At 42.6% G+C, this 16678-nt stretch overlaps 1 protein-coding gene across 1 annotated transcript in view; it reads left to right on the top strand.

Moving 5' to 3' along the window:
* Positions 1-15334, top strand: part of SLC7A8 (solute carrier family 7 member 8) — an 82493-nt gene extending 67159 nt beyond the window's left edge. The window contains exons 7-11 of the mRNA XM_069097837.1: positions 3683-3786; positions 6768-6864; positions 8985-9134; positions 10931-11108; positions 12911-15334. Of these exons, the coding sequence (XP_068953938.1) occupies positions 3683-3786; positions 6768-6864; positions 8985-9134; positions 10931-11108; positions 12911-13080 (699 nt within the window). The 3' untranslated portion in view covers positions 13081-15334. The remainder of the gene's footprint in view (positions 1-3682; positions 3787-6767; positions 6865-8984; positions 9135-10930; positions 11109-12910) is intronic.
* The last annotated feature ends 1344 nt before the right edge of the window (positions 15335-16678 follow it).

Below are 16678 nucleotides of genomic sequence, written 5' to 3'. Positions count from 1 at the left end.
TGCAAGGTAGGTGTTGTTATTATCCCTGTTTTATAGTTGAAGAAACTGAGGTTAAGAAGGGACTTACCCAGGGTCACACAGCTAGTGATTATCTGAGGCTGGATTTGAAATCAGGTCTTCCTGATTCTAGGCCCAGTGCTCAACCTAGATCCTGAGGTGGTAGGAAGCTTGGATGATTTTCTCCATTTTATAGATGGGAAAACTGAAGCATAGAGAAATGAAAAATCTAGATCATGGCAACATTACTTATATCAGGGATGGTTTCATTTTCTTTCCGTCTTTGTAATCCCTATAGTCTTGCATAGTGCCTTCCATGTAAGACACTTAATACATATTTGTTGGATTGAATGAAATTGAACAAAACTGAATTACTGATCACCTAGGGGTCACCCAGTAAGTCAGTGGTAGGATAGATTTTAATCCAGTCCAAAGTAGCAAAATCTTGCAAATTATCATCTCTGCTATCCTTAAACAGGCCTGACTGTTTATCTCCAGATAGGACAGAGTCTGTGATATCTGGAGCCTTCAAACCCATCATTTGCTCCTTTATGGTTTGTTCCTCATGAGATTACATCGGGACCGGCAGCAACAATTTTTTAATCTCCTGAGAAGGAGAATTGTATCATGAATATGCTCTATTGTGAGCCTTTATTTAAAAAGTATTCAGCAGCCAGTCACCTAATTTTCATGGATTTTCTTCCCTTCCCCAAACAGTTCATTTGCTTTTATAGCAAGGGTAAACAAACTGTAACCAAATGTGGCCTGCTGCAGGCTGTCTTTATATTTTAAAATACCTTGACCCAGACTATAATTTTCTGATCCCTGAATTATTAGCCCACAAAAATTAACTGAGTATCCCATTGGGTGGGCCATATTGGGATAAGATCTGTGTCACCTACTAAAGAAATTTAAGATATGGTCTATCCCTTGATCAACGAACAAGTATTTATTAAACATGTGTGCCAGGTACTGTCCTAGGTCCTCAAAATACAGATAAAAAAACTGAAATGAGAACTCTGCCCTCACTGACCCATTCTAACAAGAGAAAGGACAAGTACATACATACATTCAGGATAAACATGAAGTGGTTAAAATAAGGTAGTCAAGGAGAGAAGAGGGTATTTGTAGAACTGAGTTCTAAAGGAATAGAGATATCCTGTGAGGTAGAGGTGAGGAGGGTATGCCTTCTAAGCACGGGAGGACAGCCATGGACATGGGGTGAGGGACAGAGAAAGCCAGTCTGTCTAGATGAGACTTCATATCTACTGGGGAAAGAGAAATTCTGACATTTGAAACGACAGTGTAGGCATTATATAAGAAAATATAGAATTAAGTGGCAAATTGTGCCATGTGAACTCTATGTGCTGCACAGATTCAAAAGAGGAAGATTTTTTTTTCCTTTATGTGTCTTATCATTGGACCTTGCCAGATCATTTTTCTGGGGCCCAGTCTACTGCTGAAAGAAAAAAAAAAAAGGAGAGTAGGAAGGGATAAGGAGAAGGGGTAGAAATGACTCTTGAGGGGATCAGTGTAGTAAAGTAAAAGTTGTATTGTAATTTTTACATTAGATTGTAAGTTCCTTGAGGGTCAGGGTTTATATACCATTTTTTCATCTTTGCATCCTGAGTGCCTGACCCAAGGCCAGGTATTCAATAAACATTCAATGAAATGAAGTGTTAGTTGATACTCAGAGTAGTTAGAAAAGGAATCATGGAGGAAGTAGGACCTGAACTGGGTCTTCAAGTCATCCATGGCTTGACAGGAAAGAGGAAGATGTTCAGTCCTAGGATTTGGATCAACATTTGGTCTGGATCTATGATATCACTGGTTTCAAGGAACTCCTGGTGAGATCTACCAAAGCAGGTCAGTATCTGTTCCTCCCAGCTGCGCAAAAGTAATAATCAGTTCATGTCGGAAGTAGGACTTAAACCCAGACCTTTCTGGCTCCCAGATCAGATCTCTACTCCCTTCACCATGCTTCCTCTCATAAGAGTGAATGCTGGAAGACAGAAATGTGCATGGCTGGTTCATTGAACAGTGAGAAGATTTTCACGTACCTAACTCTAGCCAAGTATGTGGGCTCAAAATAGTGGGAGATCAGGTTCCTTGAATGAGTTTTTATGGGTCTCTGGCCTATGTATCTCTAGAAGAGGCATCCTTTTAAATCTCTTTCTCCACTAGGAGTAAAGTCTGATGTCAGCCTATCCTCTCCAATCCAATCCAGCAAACATTTATTAAGTGTGTGTTCTGTGCAAGATACTGCAGGAGTCTCTGAATATAGAGACAAAATGAAATGCCTTCAGGTAGCTTACATTCTCCCGGGAGGGAGAGATAGACATAAAAAGTAAGCAGATAAGGGTATTGATGAGATAATATCTAGTGGCTGGAATCCCTTATCTTAGGAGATGGTACAAGGGCTGAGCCTGGAAAAAAAACTAAGGATTCTATGAGGCAAGGGTGAAAAGTTCATGCCTTAGAGGGGCTGGAGGGGTGGAGGGGAATGGCCTGTGCAAAGGCAGGAAGACAGGAAATGAGTGCCAAGCTGAGGTGGGTTCTGAAAAGATTTAACTGCCAAGCTTAAGAGTTTGTATTTTATCTTAGACAGTCTTAACCTTGAGCAGGGCAGCAGCATGGTCACACTTGTGCTTTAAGATGATTATTTTGGCATTTATATAGTGGGTAGATTAGAGACAGGAAAGACTAGAGGCAAGGGAAATCACTTAAGAGATAGTTAGGTGGCCCTGTTGAGAACATGAGACTGTAAGATAGGACTTCAAATCCAGCCTAGATATAGTCTGTCTGTGTGATTGTGGGCAAGGCACTGAACCTCTCTGTGTATGTTTCCTCTTCTGCAAAATGGGGGACAGTAATAGTGCCTCCCTCCCTTACCTGATTTTAGGTAAGAATTTGTGTTCAAAATAGTGGGAGATCAGGTTCCTTGAAGATTTTCTCATGGGTCCTCTGGCCCCTTTGTTGTGAGGTTAAAATGACACTTTGTAAAGCATTTTGCAAATCTTAAAAATGCTTTGATGCTGTTCAGTTGTTAAAGTTCTACTGGACTCTTTGTCACCCTATTTGGGGTTTTCTTGGCAAAGATACTGGAGTGATTTGCTATTTCCTTCTCCAGGTCATTTTACAGATGAGGAAACTGAGGCAAACAGGGTTAAGTGACTTTCTTAAGGTCACACAGCTAATACATCTCTGAAGTTGTATTTGAACTCAGGTCTTCCTGTCTCTAGGCCTGCCACTCTATCCACTGTACTGCCTAACTGCCTCATAAGTGCTAGCTATTGTTAATAATAATAAATATTTATAAATATGATATTAGCTCTTATTATAATAATCTAGAGGAGAAGTAATAATTGTTTGAACTTGGGTATAGCCATGTGAATTGAAGAGAAAGGGATGCCTGCCAGAGATATGGTGTTTAAAACAGCTTGTGCTTGACAACTGATGGTTTGTGGGCAACTTTGGACCTAGAGAGGGAGTGCTAAGGGCTGTTTGTAGTGGTCCAGTCAGCAAGCACCCTGTGGAGCTGGATAGGACTACGTGAAGAACAGGAACAGTGGAGGGAGAGAAAAGCAAGGAGGAAGCAACATGAAGAGGGGCAAACACAGGCAGTGCCCCTTCTGTCTGTCACCTCAGCACAGAGTTTCCACCTGTCCCTTGTCTCCTCTTCCAGACCTTTGGAGAGAAGCTTCTCGGCGTCATGGCCTGGATCATGCCCATTTCAGTCGCTCTGTCCACATTCGGTGGAGTCAATGGATCTCTCTTTACATCCTCCAGGTGAGTGCAGCCACAACATTGTTTGGGGGGAGAAGGGGGAGCCTGGCTGTGTAAATGGCTTTGTGTGCAAAAATGTGTGTGTGTGTGTGTGTTTGCATGTGCGTATATACCCACGTTTTTGTAAATCCAGGTTGGTTAATGTGCATATGACATGTGAAAGTGTGTTTTTGTGGATTTTTTTTCCCTTTTTGGACGGGGAAAGGTAGGGCAATTGGGGTTAAGTGACTTGCTCAAGGTCACATGGCCAGTTTTTGTGTTAAGTGTCTGAGGCCAGATTTGAACTTCAGTCCTCCTGACTCCATGGCCCGTGCTCTATTTGTTGTGCCACCTAGCCACCCTTTTTTGTGTGAATTCTTGATGTCTGTATATTTCTGTGGGTTTCTAGAGAGGCATGTGCCTCTGGGGTGTCGAGGCGAGAGAGAGACAGACAGAGAGAGAGTGTGTACAGGCAGTAATTTCTAAGGTTCCCACCACTGGGTGGAGAAAGAGAAGCACCTTTGCCATTTTGGACCCACTTTGGTAAAGAGGTGGGGTTGGTCCCCAGCCCTTTTCATTCTGAGCTTTGATGACCATTAGGGGATAGAAAAGTCTTGGGGCTTCCTTGGTCCATTTTGTCTGTGCCTTCAGCTGCTGATGAATAAAAGTGAAAAGCAACCCTGTGAGGGGACAGGGAGAGAGGAAGACCTGATTCTTGAGTGCTGCACTTTAAAAGGCCACTGGATGTGGAAGCAGACAGCTGGATTCTCATCACAGTTCTGCCGCTTACTACCTTACTACCTTACTGACTTTGAATAAGACACTTAACCTCTTTAGGCCTCAGTTTCCTCATCTGTAAAGTGAGGAGTTTAAACTAAATGATGTCTGTGATCCTAGGGAAAGGGTCAAAGTCTAAGCCTTCCTTCCTTTGGATCCTCCAGGACCAGACCTTTGACTGTCTTTGAGGAACCAAAGGAAATACAGGGAAAGGGGGCAAGAAGCTATACAGGCACCTAGCCCAGCTTCCCAGTTGGTATTTGCTGGGACCTTTGCAAGCCTAAAGTACCGAGTATACATTAGAGCAACTTGGTGGTGGAGGGTGAGGAGGAACAAGAGAAAGAAGATTCATCTTCCTCCCCTTCTTCTTCACCTTGAACTGAATGCCACAGGGAGGCCAGGAAGGGTTCTAGCAAAACTCAAGGTTTGGATTGGAAGTGGGCCACCTAGTGATCCTGGGAAGGCCAGAGCCTCAGGGGACCATTCATCCCCAAATCCAACTCAGTCATGTAGTCGGGGAGGCCACATGCTGTAGCTCACTGACTGGGCTGCCTCTGAGCTTAACTTGGCCTGGCTTGCAGCCAACATAGCACTACTACCCCAGCAGAGACAGGATTTCCCATGAGAGGGCAGAGGTGCCATGTATGGGGGGGCATTGTGTAGAGAAGGTACAGAGTCCTGGTACCATTCCTGTAACTGGGACATCAGACACTCACCCATGGCAACCTGTTAAACAGGAGCTGCAGAAGCCTGGAAGAGAGCCTGTCCATCATGGCTCTCTGGGATGTTTTAGAAGAGAAAGTGACTAAAGCCAGTTTAGAGCTGGGTTTGTCCCTCCAGGCCGGTCACACAGGCTCATCTGGATGCACGTGGACGGGTGTAGTTGTGTGTGTGCATGCAAGTGACAGGGAATGTATGTGTGCGCTAGTCATCTGCACACATCATCCAGGGGTGGGACATTCTCTCACCCACTCACCTCTAATGCGGCCTTCTCTGTTCGTTTGTTCACTTTCTCCTTAAGAAGGTTTCATTTCAGGTCTGGAATGGATGGCTCTTTGCCAAGTTGTGAAAGTGTGTGTGGGTGTGAAACACTCTTGTCATCAGCTATAGAGCAGGGATTGTCTCTAAGCAGCCTTACATTTGGATACTGGGATAATAGATAGCAGTGGGGTTGGGGGGGTGGTAATTAGATACATAACTAGGAGAGGCCAACATAAAGCTGTGCATGAAGACTCTGCTGTATCTGGGGCTGTTCTTGGCGCATGACACTATCCTGCAGGAGGTGCTCCTAGGTGGCCTGTATGGGCTGCATGGGGTGGGGTAGAGTGGCCAAGGCAGTTGGTGGCAGAGGGTTCCTGGTGTCACATCTCAGATTATATGCTTCTCATCTGTACAAGTCTGGCAAACATGCTCATGTGTGTCGACCTGACCCCGTTAGAGCAGGGACCATATATTTTCAGTGCTTAGTGCAATGCCTAGCATATAATAAGTTCTTAATAAATGCTTGTTGACCCACTGACTGACTCATGGGCTTCCATCCTTGGTCAGCACCGCCCTCACCCCTCCCAGTGTGGACCCTAGACAGAACTGAAAGTAGTCCTGGACTTTTAGTTCTGGGTCTTCTCCCTATCTCCTCCTCCCTTTGGCCAATATTCATAACTAAAGCATAAGTGACTAATGAACTAAGAGCTCTCTCTTCTATTCCAAAGAGATTTGTCCTTTCAATAAAAGGGGGAAAAAGTAGTATAGTTACAAATATGACAAAGTACACAAAGATATTTTAGGGAGATGACCTTTCCAGCAGTTCCTGAAATTATTTCAGGTAGGTAGTTAGTTGCCTTCTCTGCCTATGCTTTGAGCTGGCCTTCTCACTCCCTCCATCCCCTCTTACTACAGTCTCCAATCCCATGCAGATTTCCAACTTGAAGATAGCGTGTCCATTATTAAAAACCTAGACCCCAGACACCAGGTGTTGCCAGGTCACTCAGGGCCTCTGTTTTAGCATGCAGAGATAAATAAGCCAGTATGTGTATATGTCTTGGGTGATATGTGTGTGCATGGACGGGGGAAGAACCTATATACCGGGACCCCTTTTGGGGGAAGGCTGAGGATGGTGCACGCTGCAAAGGGAGGGAGTTGGGTGTGCTAGAGTCTTACCCTTCTTTTGCTGGTCTCAGAGGAAACAGAGTCCTCATGCCAGACCCCTACTCTTTTTCTTCCTTTACTAGACTATTCTTTGCTGGAGCTCGGGAGGGCCACCTGCCCAGTGTGCTGGCCATGATCCATATAAAACGTTGCACTCCCATCCCTGCTCTCCTGTTCACGGTAAGGACCAGTTAGTCCCTTGGCCTGCTCACCCAATCTTAGCTCTCTCCTCCATGTTCCTACTTCTGTTCTGTGTGGGCCTGCCCCATCCTGTTCTCATTAGTATCTGAGCTGCCAGTTCCAATCTTTCACATATACCATTCCATCACCCTCTTCTACTTTTCTGTTGAATTATATTGATTTGTAACTGATTTGATATGATGTTGCATGCTCTAAACCTGTGAATTCATTGGTATAGGGAACTCCAAGGTGAGGAAATTCCTTCCACTAATCTAGGTCAGCACTTTTTCTGCCAATTACTGTCTTAAAGAGTTGCCAATGAGTGATAAGGGGCAGGACTTGAATTCAAGTCTTCCTGGCTTTGAGGAACATCCTTCTACTCACTACCCTACACTGCCTTTTATTGATATCAAAGAGAACAGAAATATCCTCAATTATGAAAAGACTTGACATCTAGAAGCAGAGCACTGGACCTGGAATCAGGAAGACTTGAGTTCAAATTTGACCTCAGACCCCAGCTATATAATCCTGAACAAACAAGTTAACCACTACCTGCCTGAATTTCTTCATTTCTAAAATGGGGGTAATAATAGCACTCACCTCCCAGGGTTGTTGTGAGTACAGAATGAGGTGATGTTTGTAAAGTCCTTTGTAGACTAGATTTCTATATACACTTTAGCTATATTATCAGCAGATTTTAAAAAGAGGCTGCCAAACTGGGGCAGGGGGGGAGGGGGGGAGTAGTGGACAGTAGGTAAGTTGATAAACCTAAAAACATCTGGCAGAGAACAGACATTTCTTTAAGTTTGTTTAGTATTTTATTTTTCCCCAGTTACATGTAAAAACAATTTTTAAAATTCTGAGTTCTAAATTCTTTCTCTGTACCCCCACTCCCCATTGCTTGAGAAGACAAAGAATTCAATATAGGTTATACATGTGTAGTCATGCAAAACATGCAAAATAAGCAAAAAAAACATGTAATGCTTCTATAATAGTTATATTGTGAAAGAAAACATAGACCCCCCCCCCAAAAAAAAAACCCCCCAAAAATAAAGTTGTTTTTTTTAAAGCATGCTTCAATATGCATTCAGACACCATCACTTCTTTAGTAAAGGATAGCATTTTTCATCATAAGTCCTTCAGAGCTGTCTTGGATCATTGTATTGCTGAGAATAGCTACATCATTCACAGCTGATAATCCTACAGTATTGCTCTTACTTTGTACACAGTACATTTCATTTTGCATCAGCTCGTATAAATTTTTCCAGTTTTCTCTTAGAGCATCCTGCTCATCATTTCCAGAGAAGGGAGATTTAGAGGGAGGGATTCCATGGAAGAAACAAAGAACTCTCTGAATTTGCTTCTTTGAATTGTTTCAAAATGTCCCAAATGTACAATGGAACATTACTTTAGGTTATTTGAAATTTGGTCAGAAATGTGCAGAATACAGTTCAATGTAGCCAGAGACAAGGTAGCAGTAAAAAGAACAAAAGACAACCAAATAGGTCAGGATATAGATATGTAAGTGGGGCTGGAGATGATGCCAGGGTTCTAGAGGATCACAAGCAGTGCTCGAATGAATCAACAATGTGGTGCAGTCATAAATCTTAATTTGTTGGAAACATGAAAATGCCCTCCCTTTACCCTCAATATTGATCAGATACCCCACACTGAACTGGACTCTTCCATCCAAGGGTAGTAGAAAGAACATGTTGGCAAACATGATTGGAAAACTCAACCAATGAGAAAGGTATAAAGGGAGCTGAATTGATTAAACTGAGAGAAAACAAGGATGAAAGGGACTAGTTTGTTTTTTATATTATGAAAAGGGTATTTTACAAAGGCTAATGATTTGTTCTCCATCTCTACTCAAGAGAAAAAAAAATTTCATCAGTTGTAACAGGAAGGCTGTAAGTTATTAGGAAGAAATATCTAACCTAGAGGGCCAGAGGAGCAGCTTATTGAAGGAGGTAAAGGAATTTTCTGAGTATCTCTAAAGTGGCATCATTTAGATTCTGAGGCTATCAGGAATTAAGGAGATCTGTTGAAGTTCCTTCTAACTGAATGACTCTAAACACCTTTCAGACCACTATTCAACCAACTTCTTTTCATCCTCACAGTGTATCTCCACCCTGCTGATGTTGGTGACCAGTGACATATATACACTTATCAACTATGTAGGCTTCATCAATTACTTATTCTATGGTGTCACAATTGCTGGGCAAATTGTCCTGCGATGGAAACAACCTAATATTGCTCGCCCAATCAAGGTAAGATTTTGATAATTCAAACCCCTTTGTCCTTCAGCTTTTTCTGGCTGAGAGCAGCCCTTGTCCACAAATCCCCCTCTGTTCTTTGAGAAGCTCCTTTTTTAGCCTTCACATTTATATCTGGAAACTCTTTGAGAACTAGGAGACCTGGATCCTAGCTAGTCCCAGTTCTTTTTTTTTATTTATTTATTTAAATAGCATTTTATTTTTTTCAATTACATGTAAAGATAGTTTTCAACATTCATTTTTAATAAGGTTTTGAGTTACAGATTTTTTTCCCCGTTCTCCGCGCCCCCCCTCCCCCCTCCTCCCTCTTCAAGATGGCAAGCAATCTGATATAGGCTATACTTGTACAACAATCATATTAAACATATTTCCATATTAGTCATTTTGTGAAAAAAGAAACCAAACAAAAGGAAAAAGCCACAATAAACCAAAAATAGTCTGCATTCAGACTCTGTAGTTATTTCTCTGGATGTGGATGGCATTTTCTGTCATAAAATTCACCCTTTTATCATTACTTCCATTACATTCATACCACAAGTTGTTCAGCCATTCCCCAGTTGATGGACATTGCCTCAGTTTTCAATTCTTTGCCACTACAAGAAGAGCTGTTATAAATATTTTTGTACACATAGATCCTTTTCCCGTTTTCATGATCTCTTTGATGGACAGACCTAGTAGTGATATGCTGGATCAAATGGTATATACAATTTGTTTGCCCTTTGGGCATAGTTGCAAATTGTTCTACAGAATGGTTGAATCAGTTCACAACTCTGCCAGCAATGCATTGTGTCCCAGTTTTCCCCCATCTCCAACATTTATCATTTTCCTTTTCTGTCATATTAAAAAAATCTGAGAAGTGTGAGGTGGTACCTCAGAGTTGTTTTAATTTGCATTTTTCTTAATTGATAGTGATTTAGGGCATTTTTTCATGTGACTGTAGATAGCTTTAATTTCATCTGAAAGCTGCCTGTTCGTATGCTTTGACCATTTATCAATTGGGGAAACACTTGTATGTAGTCTTACAAATTTGACTCAGTTCTCTACATATTTGAGCAATGAGGCCATTATCAGAAACACTTGCTGAAAAAATTCCCATCTTTCTGCTTTCCTTCTAATCTTGGTTGTATTCATTTTGTTTGTGCAAAAACTTTTTAATGTAATCCAAATTACCCGTATAGTAGAAGGCTGTGGGTGTGGCCAATAGGGGAGAGATCAGTTTATTGGAAAATATTTTGGAACCATTTTATCAGATAAACCCTCTGCCTCAGATAACTTTAGTCTTCCCATGATTCCAGAGTCCCTTTGAAGGAACTAGTAGAGAGAATATTCCCCTCCTCTCTTTGTTGAGCTGAAAGACTCTGACTCTGGGTGTGGAACATTGTACACCTTATCAGACTTGGTTGATAATGTTGGCTAGTTTTGCTGAACTTTTTTCCCCTCTTTTTTATTTTTTGTTAGCTCAGGAAGTGAGCAAAGGATGAATTTCAAATAAAAGTAATATCAATAAAAATATTTAAAATTAAACAAAAAGAACAGCAAAGGTTATAAAGTTCTAGGTAGACCTGTAGTTTGTCAGCAGGTCCTCTGGTGTCTGTGGCTGAATCATAAATCTTATCATGACTACAGATTAGACTGAAGAAAATGCCTAATATAATCCTAAGAAGGAACAAAAGTATTTAGATCTCTTTGGAGCAGTGGGGGGGATATAGATGTTCTGCATCTTAGTATCTAGGATCCCCATTGTGTTCATGAGACTTTGTGACTAACAGAATCTCAACTCTGTCCACCAGATAAACCTGCTATTTCCTGTCATCTACCTGCTGTTCTGGGCCTTCCTACTGGTCTTTAGTCTGTGGTCAGAGCCCGTTGTTTGTGGCACTGGCCTGGCTATCATGATGACAGGTGTCCCTGTCTACTTTCTTGGTGTGTACTGGCAGCACAAACCCCAGTGTTTCAATGACTTCATAGGTAAGTTTGGGAATGGCTCCACAGCTTGACTGAGGGGAGTCTAGGAAAAAAGGGATGGTCAATGATTAGTCTAGGAGCTAGGAAACAGTATCAGGAAGAACCTCGGCAACTTACCAGGGTCTAAAGGACAGTGCTGAGGTTGGTAATAGAGAATATCCTCTAGCTGGGTCAACAGAACCCAAAAAGAAGAGTGTTGGGTGAGACTGTAGAGTTATCTATCTTTCGGGGACATCTTTCAGACAGGTTGTCAAGACTGGTGTCTCAACAAAATCCCATATGAAAACCAGGAAATTTTATCAGGTTTCTGATAAGCAGCCATTGTGTTGCTGGCACTGTTGTAGATCTTGTTTTAAGACATGGTATGTGCTTTCTTAGAGCCTGTAGTAACCCTTCCCCTTCCAACTCCACTATTTTTGTTTTGTTTTGCTTTTTGGAGGGAGGAAGGCTGGGCAATTGGGGTTAAGTGATTTGCCCAAGGTCACACAGCTGCTTAAATGTTAAGTGTCTGAAGGCCGGATTTGAACTCAGGGCCAGTGCTCTATTCACTGTGCCACCTAGCCACTCCAATATCCACTCTTTCACAGGACTTTATTAGTAATTGGGAACTAACTCCCAGTAGAAAAACTCCCTTTTACAAATTCAGATCAGCACCTGCTTTGTAATTTATAGTCATCTAATCTATTAATAGGGGCAGACAGGTGGCGCAGTGGATAGAGTGGTAGACCTTGACTCAGGGAAGACTCACTGTCCTGAGTTCAAATGTGACCTCAGATAATTTCTAGGTGAGCAAGTCACTTAACCCTAATTGCCTCAGTTTCTTTACCTGTAAAATAAGCTGGGGAAGGAAATGGCAAAGGACTCCAATATTTCTGCCCCAAAAATCCCAAATGGAGTCAACGAGTTGGACACGACTGAACAACAACCTTCCCTGCCCTCTCTTCCACAGCACTTTATTATTAGTATAGGGAACTCCCAGGGAGAAGATTCTTTTTACCAATTCAGATCAGCACCTGCTTTGTAATTTATAATCATGTGACCAATTAATAACCAATAACCTTGGCATTTAAGATCCTTTTAAATAAGTAATGCTTTGTTCTTTATGCTTGTATACCCAGGCACATAGATAATTATAATGCCAAAAAAAATGCATGACTGCGGGGCGGCTAGGTGGCTCAGTGAGTGGAGCACTGCCCCGGAGTCAGGAGGACCCCGAGTTTGGTTCCGGCCTCACACACTTAACACCCACACAAAAATACTAGCCATGTAACCTTGGGCAAGTTACTTAACCCCAATTGCCCTCCAAAAAGCAAAAAAAAAAAATGGATGACTGATAGGAAATGTTACCTCAGAAGTTAAAGAAAAAAAGCAGGGGCAGCATAGCAGATAGAGCACTGGCCCTGGAATCAGGAGGACCTGAGTTCAAATTTGACCTCAGACTCTGGGCAAGTCACTTAACACTGATTGCCTCCCAAAGAAAAAAATCAGTCAGCTCCCTATAGGAATGGTCCTAAAGTGGGGGAATGCCACCTTTTGGGGGAACACTGAGGAGAACAAAATGCCTATTGGGCCGTGATTGGTGGGACTAGGGCTAGAGTGTTAGTTTTCTTAAGGAGAACAGGCCATGGATAAAGGAATCTGGCCATTTTGGTCTTAAGGTGCAGGTGGGTGGGGCTTATGGGATGTTCTCCATAAGAGTCCTTACTGGAATTACGATAGGAAGTCAATCCCATCTTATCCTCCACAGTGAGCAGTTCAATCCCAGAAGCTGATCTTCTTCCTGAATTTTTTTTCTACCTTCTCAGCATCCCTGACCTTGGTGAGCCAGAAGCTGTGTGTGGTCGTGTATCCCCAGGTGGATGAGAGCCCATCTAAAGAGGAGGAATCTCTTGATGACATGAAAGAACAGACGCAGCCCATCTACAAGGCCACTGCCCCTGGTGGGCCAGACTCAGCTGATTCATCCCGACCCTGATTCTGAGTGGCTTTTCTATGACCTTCGATTCCCCTTCAACTCCTCCTTCATTCAACCTCCTTTTTTACCCTCCCCCCAAAACTGTTCTTCTCAGGCAGGAGCAGTCAGAGAGGTAGGGGAGGGAGATGATGAATAAAGATAATTTAATTTGTACCCAAAGAACCAGCCACAGACCACTAGGGTCTATGTAGGAGTGCCATTCATTCCCCAGTGCTGCTGTTCCTAGGGAGGGGAGCCCCCTCCTCAGACATTTAAGGGAGTGGGAATCTAGCCAAGGGACCCCTCCTACACAAATCCCAACTTTAGGAGTGAGGACCATCCAGGGATAAATCTTGGTACCAGCAAGCCTGCATAAACCCCTGGAGCGGAGCAGCATCCTCAGGAGTCCAAACAAGCTTGGTATTGCCCTCTTTACCCTTTCCAAGCCTATGTTGGGGAAGGAGGAACAACTCAGACATGGAAGCCAGAGGTCTCTGAGGGAAGGGGGATTGGTGGCAGTATGGCTTGTGAGCCTGTCACAGGGTACAGGAATCTCAGAAAAGGAAGGACACAGGTGCTCCCCCCCTCCCAACACACTTGGTCTTGTCTCATTTGAGGCTCCTTGCTAGATATGTACAAATTCCCTTTAGGGTTAAGGACCAACAAAGGATGAGCACTGCCTCTTCTTCCCCTACCTCTCCCCTCCCCCCCAGCCCCTACACAGACATTCAAGCACTCCCTAAGCCTGTGGAACAGATTTGGAAAGACCTAGATTACAGCAGCTCTATACCCTTCCCTGTATCCTGACCCTCATTTTGGTGCCAAAGCTTTCTGAACCCCGAGAGGCTTGTTTCATGGTTGGTTTCACAGAGGTTGCTTTTTCTTTGCTAGCAACAGGATTTAACAGCTCATCTCTCCACCTTGGGGCTACCCTTAGTGGGAAGGAGATGATTGGTAATTATCACTGTTATTTACCCTTCTCTGTCCCCCAGGATCTCCCCACCTCCACCCTCCACCTCTCAGCGCTGCCATTTTTTGCACAATTAGACTATCTCTCTCTTCCCTGGGGTAGGGCCTCTCCCTAGGGGAACACTCTGAGCTACCCAAGTCCCCAGCTTGGAATCAGAGCTAGGCCAACTTCTTCCATCATCTGCCATACCAGGATCAAAGCATGAATCTTCCCATTTTTCTCTCTTAGGACATCCTTCCCTGCTGGAGTTACCCACTTCTTACAGGGGATCTCATTCTACAATCTCAGATATGAGCATCTGAGAGGTAGGGCTGGGGGAGGTTTAGAATATGTCCTGAGGTGAGGGCCAGTGCCATCTATCTCCCTCTTTCCAAGCAACCTTCTAGATTCCCTTCCCCTATAAGCACACTCCAATATAAACAGCATCTCCCCTTCAATCCAAACAGTCCCTCCCTTCAGGACTTATTCCCAAAGATAGGACATAGAGACAAAGAGGACTTTTATGAGGGAGGATGGAAGTTAGCTTAGAGAGATCAGAAAAAGCCTGTCTAATAACTATCCTACTTCCTTCTCCCTCACTAGGGAAGAAAGGAGTTCCTCTATCTGGTTAACCAAGATAATTAGATTAGGCCCCTCCCTATATCTTGAGACAGATATACTAAATGTCTCTTAATTGGTTTTCCATGTGTTTCACAGAAATATGATGTTGGTCCTTTGTCATAAGACTAATTAACCTCTTCAACCATACCTGTGTGGTCAAGAGATGGTGTGTCCTTGAAAACTGGATCCCCACAAAGCTTTCTGAGATCTGTTAATTCTGGAGCTAGGAAATCTTCCTTTTCCTGGTATTCCTTCTGGCACCTTTCTTCAAATCTCAGTTCACGCTAAGGACTGACTGGAGTGGAATTCCAAGGACAATCCCATTTCTCCTGATTTTAACCCCTAGCCTGCCTTAAGATTACCATCTCTACCCCACTGCCTCCTATGATTAATCAAGGCCCAGATTTTGCTAAGAGAGAGCAGTCAAGGTGCAGGGGAGGGGGTCAACCCCTTCCTATTGACCCTCTGTTAACCTGTTCCTCTACTTGTATTGTCAGGTTTTTTGTAAAGTGGATGCCTTACTTTTTTGGACAAATATTTTTGAAGCTGGCATTTCTATTTCTTTTGTTTTTTAAAATGTTTTCAGATTTTTTTTTCCTGGGTTAGACAAGAAAGCCTGAATTATTATCTTCTTATATCTTTGGGTATTAGGTTTGGTTGTATTTGTTTATTTGTTTTTGATGTAATAAATTTTTAAAATGGAAAGTGAAGTGTTGTGGTGTTTGGAATTAAATGAACCTCTGGCGGGATGGCAGGGTCCCATCCAAGCCATTCCCACCTAGTACTGTATATACCAAAGTTCACCTCAGGGTAACATTCTTGAGACCCCCACTTTCTGCAACCTTGAGCTGACCGAGGTCCATATTATACAGCTAAACAATTGTCTGGCTTCTGAAACTAAGGATGGTGTCCCTCCCAACAAAGTTCAGGAGTTTACAGCTTGGTACATATATTCATCTAAAGATAATGATGCTTGTTGACATTTATATAGTCTTTAAAGATTTGCAAAGTAATGGGTATACATTGTCTCATTTGAGTGTAAGGGAGAGAACTTATTAAATACCTACTGTGTGCCAGGCACTGAGCTAACCGCTTTATAAAAATCTCATTTGATCTTCACAATGATCTCATGAATTAAGTGCTATTATCTCCATTTTACAGTCGAGGAAACTGAGGTAGACTGGTTAAGTGACAAAGGATCACTGCTAATTAAGCAAGACCAAATTTGAACTTGAGTCTTAATGACTTCATGTTTAGCCTTCTGTCCACTGCTCCATTTAACTGACTCATACAGTATGTACTTTAAAAAATACATATTACATAGTGGTAAAAGTATTATGCCTCTTTTAAAATGAGACTGAGGCACGGGGAGGGGGAAATGACATCCTATAACACACATAATCTCACAACTAGTAGTTATCTATTAGAATGCAGGTCTTCCTTATTTCAAATCCAACAAGAATTAAAAATGTAGAGTGAGCAATTTTCTTTTTACATTCTTTAGTAGCTTTTGGCTTCTTATTACCATTTCTGCACATCTTCCTCTGTACTCCTTTGCGCAGCAGGCTATGCCTTGTAACAACAAATGAAAAAAAGTAATTAAAAATTAGTCTGGCAAAATCATTCAGGGACACAGGATATGCAATGTTTCCCACCCAAAGTCCCCTTGTCCCACCTCTTCTGGAACAAGTTACAGTAAGCATTCAGTGGGATCTACTAAGTTTTGAAGCTCTCCTCCACTGGTTGTGGAATGGAGGTGACAGTTCTCTGAGGCCATACCAACAGTGTTCATGCCAAGCCTAGAAAGAGAAGCTTCAAGGCACATGGTTTGTTGAATGACAGAACTGTCTCTGCATTCTGAGGATCAAACTTGCTAAATCCAGAGAGTCATAACTATAGGGTTGTCCACCAGCAAGTGAATTTTTCTGGCTACTACTAACTAGAGGCAGTTAGATGATGTAGTAGATAGAGCTCCAGTCCTGGAGTTAGGAAGACCTGAGTTCAAATCTGGCTTGCCTCGGTTTCCCCATTTGTAAGCTAGAAGTAATA

This window comes from Petaurus breviceps, unplaced genomic scaffold (assembly GCF_028583685.1).
Source record: "Petaurus breviceps papuanus isolate PSGF00001 unplaced genomic scaffold, PetGlider_PUasm1.0 37, whole genome shotgun sequence".
NCBI classification, from domain to species: Eukaryota; Metazoa; Chordata; class Mammalia; order Diprotodontia; family Petauridae; genus Petaurus; species Petaurus breviceps.
The sequence above is the reverse complement of the archived record's forward strand: the minus strand, read 5'-3'. Positions and strand labels throughout refer to the sequence as shown.